The 16,441-nt window shown below is 43.7% G+C and overlaps 1 protein-coding gene across 1 annotated transcript in view; it reads right to left on the bottom strand.

Annotated features, from left to right (window-relative positions):
* LOC144103279 (uncharacterized) overlaps window positions 1–16,441 on the bottom strand; it is a 77,931-nt gene that overhangs the window by 39,620 nt on the left and 21,870 nt on the right. Inside the window, exon 4 of the mRNA XM_077636041.1 lies at window positions 8,755–8,849. Coding sequence (XP_077492167.1) covers window positions 8,755–8,849 — 95 coding nt within the window. The remainder of the gene's footprint in view (window positions 1–8,754; window positions 8,850–16,441) is intronic.

Here is a 16,441-nt window from a genome sequence, read left to right as displayed (position 1 = left end):
ACGTCGCTATGGGCTTATCTAAGGCGACCATGGACGCCAGCCCAAACAGTAATTTTAAAGAAGTATAATGAAGCGTTTATTTATTTAATATTTAAATACCTTCAATGCCCCTGGAGGCATTACAGAATAGAGTACAATTCATAAAAAATATCTATATTTATGTAGTTATAACACAGGAATTGCGGCAATACAGAGGGACAAAAAAAGGGACAACAACAAATAACGCGGTAAGATGCAGATTAGTGGGCGTAAACATATTCTTCGGGAGCAGATTTGAACAAAACCGAGTCGGTAATTGTGGCAATTGAGGTAGGCAGGTCGTTCCATTCGTTGCTGGTCTTGGAAATAAATGAGTGGAAATATGCGTTCATGCGACAAAAGGGGATGCCAACTTTATGAGACTGATCTCTACGGGATGAAATGCATTCAGGTTCAGAGAGAAACGCTTCTTTAAAATGGCGATCGTGACGATAAATTTTGTTAAAGAGAAATAAGCGAGACATTTTTCTTCGTAAGGAAAGAAGTGGAAGGTTCAAAGTAGCTTTCATGTTTGATACCCTTGATAAACGAGAGTAGTTGTGAAGTATGAATCTTGAGCAACGATTTTGCACAGACTCCAATGTTCGAGTGTGACGTTCGAGACCATGATCCCACACCGAGCATAGATATTAGAGTATGAGGCGCACGAGTGATTTAAAGAGGACGGTGCCATTGTAAAAGTTGGCCTTAAATATTCAATTATGCGATTGGTATTTCTGCAAATGGAGTTTATATGTGCTTGCCAGGACAGATTGTTAGTTATGCAAACATCTAGGTATTTTTAAGACGTTAGGTGTTCTAGGGAAAGGCCATCCATTTGGTAGTCAAAAAATTACATGGAAACAGGAGGAGTGTTCCGGGAAATTCGCATTTCTTTGCACTTATTAGGGTTAAGGCGCATGTTCCAGGTGTTACACCAGTCGGATATGCAGTTAATGTCGCACTGAAGTTGGGCGTAGTCAAAGATAGAAGAAATCGTTCTGTAAATTACGCAGTCATTGGCGAACGATCAAATAGAAGAGTTAATGTGGTGAGGCGAGTCATTATAGTAGATAAGGAAAAGCAATGGTCCCAGCACAGAACCAAGGGGGACGCCGGAGTAAACTGGAGAAGGCGAAGAATCAGAGTTATTGCCATATGCAAACTGTGTTATGATGAGAATAAAATTTTCGATCCATGCTAAAAGTCTGGGATCAATGTTAAGCCTGCTAAGCTTCAAACAAGGCAATTGTTGAATAACAAAATCAAACGGTTTGGATAAATCTAGAAATATACAGTCGATGTAGGATTCAGAGTCTATGGTAGCAAGAAGGTCATCAGTCAAAGATATGAGCTGTGTCTCGCATGAAAACGATTTTCGAAACCCATGCTGATGTGGCGTAAAAAATGAGTTATCTTCAAGAAAATTAACCAGGATAGAATAGATTATATGTTCTATGATTTTGCATGGATCGCTAATTAGGTAAATTGGTCTATAGTTAGTGGGTGGATGTGGGTCACCAGACTTGAATAACGGTACCACCTTTCTCACCTTCCAATCGTTTGGTAACACTGAAGAATGCAAAGATTGAGTAAACAGGTTAGAGAGGATTATGGGTCAGTATACATCGGTACTCTACGGCCGACGACGAGGGCAGTTTTAGGTTCTTAATCAAGTTTTGCACACCGGCAGAGTCAATAAGTACAGTGTCCATTGGAATAAAATACATGTCATCAATTACAGGCAGGGAAACAGACTGGAGTCACAAAAAGATATTTAAAAATGCTTCATTAGGTGCATCGCAACATATTTCACTAAGATTAGCAACGCCATTTTCATCGGATCAAGTTATCAAGTAATCATCAGTTAGCTGCATGTTTAATGATGATGAAATAGCGTCGCGAACTTTTTTCTGATTCCGCCCATGATTCTGACAGCTGATCAGGAAAACCGCAGAACAGCAAGTTTTCACGCCTTGATCTGTCTTCCAGTTCGTATAAACGTATACTAAGAGTGGTCGCTTTGGTATGAATAGCTTCCGAAAGTTTGCGAGCAATATCATTTTCAGAGTAGGAATGTGAAGCAGCAATGTCAGCTTCCTCAGCCGTTAGTCGGTCATAAATATTGCTCATTCGCTGCTCGAGATTTATTTGCATTTCCTTTATTTCGCTACTCTGGTACAGGACTTCTGAGTGATTTTTGTCCATTTTACCAGTCAGTGCTTTCAGTAAAGCAACGACGTCGTTATTTGTCTTGCTAGGGTCATCCTTGGTAGGCCCGGGGTTTAGCTCATTATCCCCACCCAAAAGATGCAACTTCAACACATACAGACATTCAGTACCAGTGTTAAACAAAACTTATGGGCATGAAAACAGCAGCAGGTTAACATCGTTTGTGCGTTTTACACGTGTTTTCTAGAAAATCTGAAAATGCTTTCGCAAATTACATTGCATTAGGAAAATGTCATTACAGTCGCCTTCACAATTTATTTTTTGAATAACCGAGCGGTTTGCTTGGCTGCTGTGTCATAGTGAAGAAAGGGTCACATTTGAAGATGGTAACCTCGGCCTATGTAAAAAGGGTCGTACATCAGAAGTTATGCTGCTCCTCCTGCTACAATAAGGGTATATCGCATGAACATGAAATGCATCAAGGTGCGAGCCACAAAGGTGAAATATTTTTGTTTATTTGAGGTACATGTTGTATGGGGTTTTATGGCGCATAAGCAACTATGGCTATCATGCGCCAAACACAAGGTTAGATGATGCTATGTCAAGTGTACAGAGGTTACATTATAATAGATTTAAAACACTGGCTTTCTTCAGAAACTTACAAACAAGTGAAAATTCGACGAGTGTTTGCTCGCCTAAAAGCAATGCGGGATGAAATGGAATGTGTTCATTGTAAAATACCGTAAAAACGTTTTGTCTAAGTTCTTCGAGATGCGAACAAGAAATTAAAATGTGATTTACTGTGAGCTCTTCACCACACATTTCACACACAGGTTTGTCTTTTTTTGTTAATAAGAAGTTATGGGTGATGTGTGTGTGACCTATGCGTAAACGACATAAAATTACTTCGATAAAACGCTCTTTATGGTGGCTTGATTTCCATTCTTTTATAATGGGCTTTATGGTATGCAGCTTGTTGTGTCCTTCATTTTGCCAAGAAGCTTGCCACTTGTCTCTTAGTCTGCTATGCACTAACTTCATGTAATCCCTAGGAGGCAAATTCACATGTTTTATTTCCATGGTTCTGGTTTGTGCAGCACACATGTCGGCTCTCTCGTTGTCCTGAATGCCAACGTGACTGGGAACCCAGCACAATTTTATAACATGTTTTTGTGTTGTGACCTTTACTATATTATGTATGATGCTTCCAATCAGTGGCTCCGTGGCATTTTTAGATTTTAATGCTGTAAGGACGCTCAGTGAATCTGTATAGATGATGCTGTTTCTGATGTTTTCATTTGTTATTTTCTGCACCGCAACACTAATAGCATAACACTCCGCGGTGAAAACTGTAGCACATGAGGGAAGTCGTACTGCATTTTCATTTTTTCCTTGTATTACTGCGCTTCCTACATGAGCATGAGTTTTTGACCCGTCAGTATAAAATGGAGTGTAATTTCTGTATTTTTCCTGTAGTGCTAGATATTCTTGTATTATCTGGTCGTGTGGTGTACAAGTTTTCCTGAGGCGTGTTAGTGTGACGTCACACACTGTGGGAAGAGTGTACCACGGTGGTAGCGATTCGCATCTTGGGGCAATATTTTTAATTTCATTAAATATGTTTAGTGCTTGGCATTTTTCTTCGAAGCGCAAGAGCAACGGCTTAATTGCGTGAGGCTTGTTGTTGAAGAGTATTCTGGATGGGCATTTCGTGACGATTGAGTAACAGAGATGTTTGGGGTGAGAAAGGATTTTGAGGATGTATGTACAAGTTAGTGCAGTTCTTCGATCTTCTAAGGAAGGTTCATTCGTTTCCACATACAGACTTGCTATTGGTGAAGTTCTGTAAGCACCAGAAGACAACCTTAAACAAAGATTGTGGATAGGATCTAGTCGTTTTATGTAGGACGGTCTTGCTGAGCCATATACTATGCACCTATAGTCTAACTTAGAGCGAACCAGAGAACGATATATATGTAATAGGCATGCCCTATCAGATCCCCAGCGTTTTCTTGACAGTAGTTTTAGCACATTGAGGGCTTGGGAAGCTTTTTTCTTTAAGGTGTTTATATGTGGCAAGAAAGTGAGCTTTTTATCGAAAGTTATCCCTAGAAATTTATGCTCTTGTTTGACAGGTAATTGGGTTTGGTTTAGATATATTGTGGGGTTGGCCTGTAGGCCTCGTCTCAAAGAGAACAGAACCGCTACTGTTTTCTGAGGGGAAAATCTAAATCCGTTTCTATCTGCCCAGGTAGCCAGTTTATTTATTGTTATTTGTATCTGTCGCTCACAGGTGGGTATGCTGGATGACGTGCATGCTATTTGGAGGTCGTCTACGTAAACAGAGTACATTATGGATTTTGGGATTACTTTTCCTATTGAGTTCATTTTGATGATGAATAAGGTCGTGCTGAGGATGCACCCCTGGGGTACGCCAGTTTCTTGTGTAAAAGTGTTGGAGAAGGTTGCACCTAGGCGGACTCGGAACGTGCGGTTGGTTAGGAAGTCATTCAAACAGCTCAGCATCCTGCCGCGGATACCTAGGTCCGCTAGGTCACGGAGGATACCGAACCTCCACGTGGTTATCGTAAGCCTTCTCCATGTCGAAGAAGACCCCGATACAGTGCTGGTTGTGGATGAACGCTTCCCGAACTGTGTTCTCAAAGCGAACGATGTGATCGGTTGTGGAACATGTCTTTTTAAAACCGCACTGGTGTATATCTAAAAGTTGCCGGGACTGAAGTATGAAGGTTAGTCTGATGTTTAGAATGCTTTCGAATGATTTTGCTATACAGCTAGTGAGTGTTATTGGCCTGTAACTGGTGGGAGTAGTTGGTGGCTTGCCAGGTTTTAGGAAGGGTACTATGATTGCCTCTTTCCATGCTTGGGGGATTTCTCCACTCATCCATATTTTATTGAAAAATTTTAGGAGAGCCTCTATGGCAGTCTCAGAGAGGTGAGCAAGCATGGCATAATGTATATTGTCTGCGCCTGGTGCTGTCATTTTACCGGATGTTAGTACTGTGTTTATTTCCTGCATTGTAATAACCTGATTGTAGTCTTCGTGTATGCATGTTCTAAAGGGAAGTTTTTGTTTTTCTACTATTGTTTTGTGCTTTTGAAATGTTTGTGTATAGTTGGATGAGCTTGAAACTGTGGAAAAATGCTCACCCAATATGTTGGCCTGTTCTTCTAATGTTGTTTGAGTACCGGGTGTTGTCAAAAGCGGAAGTGTGAAGGAAGTATGGTCACCAGTGAATTTACGAACTTTGTCCCACATTTTCTTTGATGGTATTGAACTATTTATAGAGGACACATATTTCTGCCAGGAGGTTTTCTCAGCATTCCTGCGCACGTACCGCGATCTCGCCTTGGCCCTTTTAAAAATGAGTAAGTTCTCTGCAGTGGGGTACCGGCGCAAGGTGCCCCATGCTTTATTTTGCTGTTTTTTTGCAAATGTACATTCTTCTGTCCACCATACTTTGTGTTTCTTCTGTACGAGTCCTGTTGTTTGTGGTATAGCGAGTGTTGCAGCAGATATTATGCATGTAGTAAATCTTTCATTAATTTCATCTATGCTGAGGTCTTCAGAAAATTCTTTATCTAGAGTGGCACTTTCTGTAAAAAGTGACCAGTCGGCGAGGTGAAATTTCCAGCGCCGTGGTCTTGTGGGGATGAGTGGAGTGGAAGACGAGAGCCTGATGACAGTGGGTAGGTGATCACTTCCCAGAGGATCATTTAAAACATCCCATTTAAAATCGGTAAAAAGAGACGGTGATGTGAAAGCTAAATCAAGGAAGCTCATTTTTGCTGAGCTTGGGCAACAATATGTGGCCTTTCCTGTGTTTAAAAGACAGACATTATTTGAGAGTAGAAAATCTTCGATTATTTTGCCCCTAGAGTCACAGCGTTCGCTTCCCCAAAACGGGGAGTGAGCGTTAAAATCGCCAACTACCAGATATGGCTCCGGCAATTCATTGATCAGGCCTTCTAAATCTTGTATTGTTAATGTGATGTGTGGGGGGAGATATAAAGAGCAAATTGTTATTGTTTTGTAGGTAACGACGCTAACTGCAACTGCCTCAAGTTTTGTGTAAAGTTTGATTTCTTGAGCAGGGACGCCGCTTTGAAGGACAATCGCGACGCCTCCCGAGAGTCGATTTGCCTGCTCGCGATCGCGTCTAAAAATGTTATAATGTTTAAGGATATGCACATGTTGTGGACCAAGATTGGTCTCCTGAAGACAAAACTGTGGGTAGCATAGACCCTAAAATATGTGTTACGTCGCTGTAGTTCCGCATAATTCCTCTACAATTCCACTGAATTAAGAAAGCCATGTTAATTTTTGGGGTGAGAACGCTAAGGCGTTTACTTATGCTCAGGGCCCGTTATTAGGGGTCTGTCTTTTTTTCGCTCAAGAGAGCTGTTCCGCCGCTGCAAAGCGGGCGGACTGGGAGTTGTATCCATCACCTCGCCAGAGGTGCTGGAGGACCGCGCAGCCGCGGTTGTGTTAGTTTCAGGCCTCCCCTGACGGGGGGAAGTCCTGCGGGATGCCGACCCATGGACCGGCGCTCCCTGCTGTGAAAATGGCAGGGCAGCTTTCGCTGACCCTGCCTGGGGCGTGGATGGCCCTGCCATAGGCTCGGTGGAAGTGGCCTCGGCAGGTGCCGGAGAGCTGTGTGGTGCTACGCCCCTGCGCACCACATCAGCGAAGTTTGGTTTCGCTGTGAACGAGAATGTGTTGTTTAGTGCAAAACGCCTCCTGGCTTCTTTAAATGAAATGTTTTCTTTGGTCTTTATGGTGATAATTTCTTTCTCCTTTTTCCAGGACGGACACGCCCTGGAGTACGCAGCGTGGTCTCCTTCGCAATTTGCGCAGCGCAGTGCTGCGTCACATTCCTCTGAATTGTGGTCCTTAGAAGCGCATTTCGCACAGGCTTTGCGGCCGCGGCAACTCTGAGAGCCGTGCCCGAATCTTTGACAGTTGAAGCATCTGCGTGGGTTAGGAATGTAGTGCCTGACATTAACTTTAAGGTATCCGACTTCGATGGTTTCAGGTAATGTGCTTGTGCTGAATGTGAGTACCAGGTGTTTAGTATCTATTTCTTTGTTGTCTTTGCGGATTTTAATTCGATAGACATCTGTGACATTTTGGTCGCTGAGACCTTCTAGCATTTCTTTTTCTGTTAGATGAATGAAGTCGTTTTCTGAAATGACACCACGGACGGTATTGAGGGATCTGTGGGCTGTTATGGAGACTGGGATGTCTCCAATAGAGAGAATGTTTGGGATCTTGGAGTTTTGGGTATGGTCACGGATTTCTAGTAATAAGTCGCCACTGGCCATTTTCGATAGCTTATATCCGGGGCCCAGTGCATCTGTTAGGCACTTTGACACAAGAAAGGGTGATAGTATTCTTGCCTGTTTTCCTTCTACTGTACTATGTATGACATGGAACTTTGGGAAGGTTGTTTTCTTTTTCGGGAAAAAGTCTGTTGCTTCGTTCCGCCCTCTTTTCAGAGAGCGATCAGGTTTTGAAAGGGGGGGAGCCATAAGGAAAATTTAGTTATTCGGTCATGGTGCCAGCCACCCACCACGGAGTCCAACAAGGGGACGGGACAGGAACTTGAAAGCAAGTCCTGCCCACGCCAGCTGTACACCTCAACTATAACCAAATATGACTCAACTCAGGGTAGTTGGTCACACAAGGTTAACCCTCGCCGCCAGGAAAACAGGAAAAACCAAGGAGTGAGTAGGATATAGGAGAGTTGTGAGACAGAGATAGGAAAGTGAAAGATGGAGAGGAGGATAGGAAAAGGCGACTGCCGATTCCCCCCGGTCGGGTCAGGCCGGAGGTGCCGTCTGCAGGAAGCTGGGGCCAAAGTGGTGTGTTGCCTTTGCCAAGGGGCCTTAAGGGTCCAAACGCTCGGCATCGGCTCAACCACCAGGATCCCCTTTTCCCCGGACACGGCGATGCCACGCACGGCGAGGCGCGGGTGCTCGGGTCCGTGGTGATGCACAGTTCACCATCATCCCCTTGCGGGGATGTCCCTGCGGATGCTCGGGAACCCGCGGTGTCGCCACTCACCGTCGCGACGCCTGCAAGCTGCAGGCGCCCCCCTGCGGGGATTATTTGAGGTACACTTTGTTTTTATATTCGTATATAGGCGGAATGTAGGCCTGTACTATTTTCCGCGAATTTTTCACGTTCTCCCGGAAAAATTTTCTCCAACAATTGCGTACCGAAATCATCCGTGAGGTAGAATTTTTCTTTTGCGTGTCTTCAAGCGGAAGGATTCATGGACATGGGCCCACTTTCTAGATGAAGGCTTCTGTTAGCTCCGATCGCCGCATCGATATTATTTTGCAAGCCCGTGAAGGAAATTTTCAGACATCATGTCCCAGATCTCACTAAACTTTTCACGGACTGGCCTGCATAATCGAAATATTCTATAATATGGCTCAAAAAGCAGGCAGTAAAAAACAATGCAAAGTGTTAAACTGAACATTAAGGTTAAGACCAGTTTGAAGGATGAGCAAAAAGCTTGAAAAAAGAATACTCACGCGTCTCCAGCCCCGTAAAAGAAGGCACGTAATGTAACACCAGTATACAATGGTTCTGGCATCTTTGCCCATTTTCTTCTAAAAGTGAGGCCATACTAGAAATGGAATTGAACACAAAATAACGTCGCTCACATTCGGAAAGAGGGCGGTTCCTCAGTTAAGAGTGCACTTGAGAAGTAACTCTCATATCCCATCCATGCTCGATATACCGGCAAACAGTCGGCACAGATCAGTTCGACTAGGATAGATATGCAGGCTGTTTGGTTCGACAGGTCTCTTTTGCGCATGCTGCGTTTTGTCCATTCGCTTTCAGTTAGCGAAGGTGGGACGTAATCGACCAACAGGCGTGGTCCAAGCTGAAGGGCAACCACCATTGAAGAGCTACACGAGAATCTACTCCTCCGTTCATACAATGCATTTTATTGCACCAACTTTCGTCGACGCTACGGACTAGGCGTCTTTATTATAAATGCAAGAATAGCGGTAGCCTGATGAGCAACGTTTTCCGTGGTTGACTGAACAAACTGCATATGGGCATGCACTTGCGCCGAGTATGCAAACGCTATCTATTGTCAAGTCGTGGAGGCGGCAGTCGAGCGGTCATACGGCTGAAGGCATTCAAAGGAAGGTGTATTACGCGATCTAGTGCCTCAAAAGTACGCAACGCGGCGGCTGCGATATCAGGAAGTGCTCTGGGAAGTCTTCGAAGATCGCAATACTCGTTACTCTCGGCCACGTCAAAGTTCAGGCACAGAAGATTTCCGAGATAAGCATTGTGAAACTACGGCAGTCGTCTAGATCGTTGTGTAATCGGCTACTTGCAGATACAATAATTAAAGAGAAGTCTGTTTGTTTTTATTCGCGTTACAATACGATATGACGGCGCGCAGCTGAAGAAAATGAATGAGCATAACCCATGAACAATTAAACGAACATTGTTTCTCCCTTCGCGCCCCGTATTCGTGGTGTTCCTTTCAGTTCTTTTTGTCGCGCCAATCGCACACCTACAGCATTACTCACATCTGCAATAAGCACCTCCCTCATGCTCAAAAAGAGATGAAAAATGACAGCACAAATTAGCACTGAACTTGCAGTTACTACTGTATCTGCAACGTCCAGGGTTACATCTGCGCGCAATATAAAAGAACGGGCACCGTTGTCGACTTTCGAAGCCCATTCAATAACGGCGAAGATTGCTTGCATTAACTGGTGCAGCGCGTAGCGTTGTGTGAGTTACGAGGATTCCTTCCTCACAAAGCTCGGACGACGCGTTTCCGACAGTTTGGGAAGTGAAGAAAAAAAAAAGGTGCCACTGGTGGACACCATAGCTTGGGGTAACAACGAACAGACGCGGCACGTCTGGAAAAGTTGATTTCTTCGCACCGCTTAGCAGCAGATGTCGTGATAGACGCCGGCGATACACACGTCGAGCAATGTGAGGAGTGCCGGCCGCTATAGAGTCTAACGTCTTGAGGAAGCCGTTAAAAAAAGCGGTACCCCTTTTTTAGACATGGGTATGTAGTTCCCGTATGTTTAAAGCATTTCCTAAAAGATAGCCATTCATCTAACATACTTGACCTCGTGTTCACAACACACCCTAATAACGTCCTACCACTTTTACAGAGCTTCCAGTCCTGGGCGACCTAACCAAAGTTCATGACAATTATCACAACCCCCTATCACGCCCCAAAAAAACGAACAAAAATATTAACTCTTAATCACACGGGCGGCAATGAAAGCATAAATAATCACCTCATCGAGTTCTGTAAGTATTCTCGTCTTATTTTTGCACAACGTTCCACTTAAGTAAACGGTCCCTTTTCAAAAGTAAAAAGCGTGAAATCAACCGCAAGTACATCCCCACTGAGCCGCCGCGGTGGCTGAGTGGTTATGGCTCTCGGCTGCTGGCCCGAAAGACGTGGGTTCGATCCCGGCCGCGGCGGTCGAATTTTGATGGAGGCGAAATTCTGGAGGCCCGGATACTTTGCGATGTCATTGCACGTTAAAGAACCCCAGGTGGTCGAAATTTCCGGAGCCCTTCACTACGGCGTCTATTATAGCCTGAGTCGCTTTGCGACATTAAACTCACATAATCCAAACCGAACATCCCCACCAAAACTGCCACCAGACTATAATCATCGCGTTGGTTCAACCGAAGGCTAAAAAGACTTCTAAAGAAAAAGAAAACTCTATCGAAATGACAGACGCCCTAATAGTCACCAGACATGATTAAAGTACCAAACCACCAAAAAGCACTTCTTGTCTCACGCAACCATAGCTAAACAATCGTATTTTTTCTGCCGAAATAATCCCAGACGTTACTGCTCAGTAATTAACCCTAAAGCGCTATCATCTATATCACTTTTTGACGAAGAGGTTTCACCAATTCGTGAACACAGTGTGCCTCAAACATTTATTTCCGTATTTTCGTCAATGTTTACTAATTGTCCTGATGATGAAATGTCAGAATACCTATATTTCATCCATATGGTTGGTGCCTGACAAATGCTCACCGTGAAATGGTCGCCATCAGCAATCATAATTGAAATAATGAAAAGTCCTCAAGAGCGCCAAACTTGTTTTAGCCGTCCTACTGTCCCACATTTTCAAGCAACGCTTTACGCCGGTGTCATACTTCAAGACTGGAAAGTTGGAAAGACAATTTCAGTTCACAAGCAGGGTCCTCCGGCATCAAATAAAAATAATTGTCTAATTTCACTCATCAGCGTTCTCTCTAAACTAATAGAGCAGCTAATAATGAAAATTTAGAGTCTGTCAAATTCTTTGAACCTAACTAACTAGTAATTGTTATAAAACTTTCCTGTTCAACTCAGCTAGCTCTATTTAATAAAGAGATTAGTTCCAGTAAGAGTGTTAATATACCTGTGGATGCAATTACTTTGGACTTCGAAACAACATTTGATAAAGTAGCCCAAACAGATCTCTTACAGAGCCTCTTACTCATAAACTTAAACCCTCTTGTGTTCAGTTCGCTAAATCATTTTTTGACTAACCGCTGCAATTCGTATTCGCTAATAAATCCATGTGTCTTCAATGTCCTCTGCAACACCTGGCGTCCCGCAAGGCGCCGTTTTACGCCCTCTACTTTGTTTAATGTTCATTAACGGTCTTCCTAATATTCTATCATCGACTGTTCGAATGTTCGGAGACGACGGCTTCATCTACCGGAGCACCACTAGCAACAGTGACTCATTCCATCAGCGAAATGACACAGTACTCAAAAAAAATTTGTGCCCTTTTTGGTTCATGTCCTTGAATGCTAATAACACAACTCATGTCTGATTTAATTGTGTTCATTCGCATCATTTTTGAAGTTACAGTACACGCAGCAGCACGATGGAACATGCACCATCAAACAAACACCTAGGAATCAGCCTAACACATGATCTGACTTTTACCTCCGGCATTATGAATATAACTAATGATGCTAACCGTGTCCTAGGCTACCTAAAACGCAACATAAGGCTTACTCAACGCTCAGAAAAACTAAATACTTATTTAACTTTAGTAACGCAAAAACTGAATATGCATTCTGCCATCAGGGACACCCATGAAATGATGCTTCACAGAGCGCTGTAATCTGCCTACCATCGTGCAGTGCGTACCGTATATTCATGTTATTTTTGCCACGGTAGCGTTACAACATTAAATACCAATCTAACTACCCCAGCCTTGAATCGCTGAGGACGATAACCAGACTTTGCCTTTAAAACAAATTCTGCTTTTCAGACCTCAGAACACCCGTCGTCACTCCTGCCCACCGTTACTGACGCCGTATTATCCAACAGAAAAAAGCAGTGGATCCACCTCTGTGCATCTCAAGATATTTTCCATTCAGGCTATCAGAGAGCGGAACAACTTGCCAACGGAAACTGTACTACATAATGCCCCCGGCCGCTTCATGGCATCAAGCAAAGAACTAATTACTTAATAATTATATCAGCCCACCGCTCAAAATATTTACTTAATTATTTACTTCTTACAGATACCTCAAGGGCCCTTTGGTGAGGGCTTTGCATAAGGGTCCCCTTGCGGGCCTTTGAGGCGTAAATAAATAAAACACAGAAAGCACAAAAGAAACTAACCTAATTATGCATTTTAAATATTAGCTTCAGGACAATTTTTTTTACCGATTGCACGCCAATTGCCCAAGTGTAATCCTGCCTTTTTTTGTAGAGCATATAGCGTGCAGCGCAAAATACTCTCTCGAATGATGGAAAGATATCATGCACCGTGTAGTCTGAGTGGGGGTTTTCCTTTCTTGTTAGTTAGCTGAATTGTAACGCACAATGTTCACGTTAATGCTTGGAGCGTACTATCTAACAAGACCATCATGGACCATCGATAGAAAAAAAAACGCCCTCAGCGCGGTTACATATACATGATTTGGATATGCAATAGCATTTGCTTTAAAATATATTGAGAACCTACTCTCACTTGATACTTCACGACAAATTCTTTACCTGGAATCTCCAATGCTTTGAATACACACGGCAAATAAAGAATACAAAAATAAAATATGAACATAAGAAAAGACATGCACTCAGCAGCCAGTCCTTTGGCCTGATTAACTTGCATAGTCTGAAAGCAGCTACTAACTCGATTTTTGAAGCACGTAGAGTCGCGTCTTCCTCCCTGATGCCGTTCCTTGTTGTAATTTTATTCCTGACTTTATTGAGGACTGTGGCATCTGTGCTGTTGCTATAGAGATCTTCCAGTATTTTGGCATAAGGCTCTTCTACACGCTGGCTCCGCAATGCCTGCATCACCGCCGAGGTTTCCACTGAGTCAAATGCTTTCTCGTAATCAATAAAGGCTATATATAAGTTTTGGTTATATTTTGCGCTTTTCTCTACCACCTGACTGATAGTATGAAGAGGATCTATTGTAGAATATCTTTCACGAAAGCCTGCATGATCATTTGGCTGATTGAAGTATAAGGTTGTCCTGATTCTATTAGCGATTACCTTAGTAAGTACCTTGTAGCCAACTTAAAATAAGCTGATCGACCTCTACTTTCTCAAGCCATTGACATCTTTTTTAAGAATTATGATAATATTACCATTCTTCCAGGGCTCTCGTGCGCTCGAGGTCATAACGCATTTGTGTATGCAGGGTGGCAAGTTTTCCTAGCACAATCGCACCTCTGTCCTTCAGCAATTGGTATACCTTCGGTGGTTTAACAATCTGGTAGTTAAATGTGGTTTAACGATAGCGGTTGACCAATATTCCTCAAGAGTAAAGTACACAACAGCTGTGTCCTACCGGTGCCCACCTGTCAGGCAGAAACGTGGAGGCTAGCGAAAAGCTTTCATTTGTGGATTTTAACGTCCCAAAGCGGCGCAAGCTGTGGTGGACACCGTAGTGAAGGGCTCCGGAAATTTTGACCACTAGGGGTTCTTTAACGTGCAATAACAGCGCACAGTACGCAGTCTATAAAATTTCGCCTCTATCGAAATTCGACCGCTGCGGCCGGGATCGCACCGGCGTTTTTCCGGCTAACAAAAAGCGTTCAGTAGTGCTCACTTGAAGCCTAACATCGGCTCTGCAATGATTTCCTGAATTCCTCTACTTCCCTGTAACCGATAACTCGATAGTTGGCATCCGCTTCAATACTTCCGTTCCCTCTTCAAGTCTAGGCTTTGGGAAAGTGCAGCGATCGTCCTGTTTCCTTACTCGCCCATGTTGCCATTTTTGCGCTCTCATGTCTTTCACGAATACTCACCAACAAGCCCACTTGCGAGTACTTCTAAGTCTAGGCTGATTCCAAATCTAACCATCCTGTGGTCGCTACAATGCACTTCCTGAGCACCTTCATATCCTGTACGATGCCAGGGTAAGCGCATATTATGAAGTCTATTTCATTTTTAGTTTTATCTTTGGGGCTCTTCCACGTACATTTTCTTTTTGTAGAGATAGCTACATTACGGTGGCATTTCGAGCCTCCAGCGTGACACCACCATGGCAGTGGCGACGCCACCACGCTGTCACGTGGTTGGTCACGTGGTGTGGAGCAGCTTCCAGCGGCGCGGCTGATCACGTGATTCGTCACGTGATTGGTCACGTGACCAAGTTCCACTCGGCCAGCTGTAGGCATTGCGTCACTATTGATTTAACCAAAGCTAAACCACCGCCAAATTTTTTATCCTTCGCAGAAGGTGTTCATGATCCGTAAATTATTTCTATCTGCGAGCTCTACTAATATCTCCTCCTGCTATTCCTAGAGACTATTCCATAGTCACCTATTGTCTGGTCTCCACCCTGCTCCTTTCCTAGCTTGGCATTGAAACCGCCCATCAGCACAGTGTACTATGTTTTTAATTTCCTCACTTCAGATTCCATGTCGTTATAAAAGTTTTCTATAATCTACATCATAGTCGATGTAGACGCGTAGACTTGTACAACCAACAGTCTGTACCTCTTATTAGGCCTAATTACGGTAGCTGCTGCCCTCTCGATAAAGTATAGAATCCTATATGTTGCCAGCTATATCCCGATTGATGAGGAATCCCACACCTAGTTCTCGCGTATCCGCTAACCTACGATAGCATAGCACCTGCCCGCCCTTTAACTCTGTAAACGCTTCTTCTGTCCTCCTAACCAAACAAATCCCTAAGACATCCCATTTGTACCCTCTAGTTCCTCTAAAAAGTGCTAAGCTAGCCTCACCGTATAAGGTTCCAGCGTTACACGCTGTCAGGTTGAGAGGAGAGAGAGAGGATTTATTGACTTGAAAGGCAGAGAGGCTGGCCTGAAAAATATTTGGCCTGCTAATCTGCACTAGGAAACAGGAAGAGTAGAAAAAACCGGGTCACGATGGGGGGGATGATGATGGCAGGATGCAGATGAAAAAATACATAAAAAATAAAAAGAAAAAGCCACACTTCTAACATCACAAACGCGAGGCAAGGTCCGTGTCGCTTAAAAAGCGTGAGAGCGCTCGCGTTGCCTGTACAACTGTCAGGTGGAGTTTCCAATGGTGGTCTAGGTAGAGCAAGAGATTGTTAATTCCCTCCGCTGCATCACAGGTCTGACCGCCGCCTTCGTCAGTTCCTCCGCAGGCGCACGGGACTGAGGGCCGTGGCTTAATTGGTTTGTTCATATAGGTTGTTGTGGCCAAGTACTACACCAGGGTGGCCAAATCCTGTTCTGGTGAGGGAGTGCGTTCTCAGTTCCGGGCACCGAAATCTGGCCGCACCCAGGCCTGGTAATGCAGTTCCATCGGCATGCGGAGTTTTTTTTTTTTTAAACCCGTTGCAGAATTGTGCGGCACCGGGATTCGAGCCCCGGTCCTCTTGCATGCGAGGCGGATGCTCCACCTCTACGGCGCATTGGTGAATAAACAATTTATTCCCGCGTTAAATAAAAAGTCTGCTTTCCTGCAGCTCATCACAGTGTAGCTAATTAAACTCCGTATTTATTACAGAAAAAAAGATGATAAGAATAACTTACGAAAAGAAAATTTTTTGACTGGCACAAGTTGTGCGACTCGGCCTGAAATTCATAAAAATGTTTAATATTTCCAGACAAACATTAGTAGAATGTAAAGCCTAGAATATATGTTTTATGAGCTTTTAACAAGCTCGGGTTAATAACACTCAGTCGAAATCAAGAAAAGAAGTGGGCTTGGGCAATACATGTAATGCGAAGGCAAGATAATCGCTGG

This window comes from Amblyomma americanum, chromosome 9 (genome assembly GCF_052857255.1).
Source record: "Amblyomma americanum isolate KBUSLIRL-KWMA chromosome 9, ASM5285725v1, whole genome shotgun sequence".
Lineage (NCBI taxonomy): Eukaryota > Metazoa > Arthropoda > Arachnida > Ixodida > Ixodidae > Amblyomma > Amblyomma americanum.
This window is presented reverse-complemented; position numbering and strand designations above follow the sequence as displayed.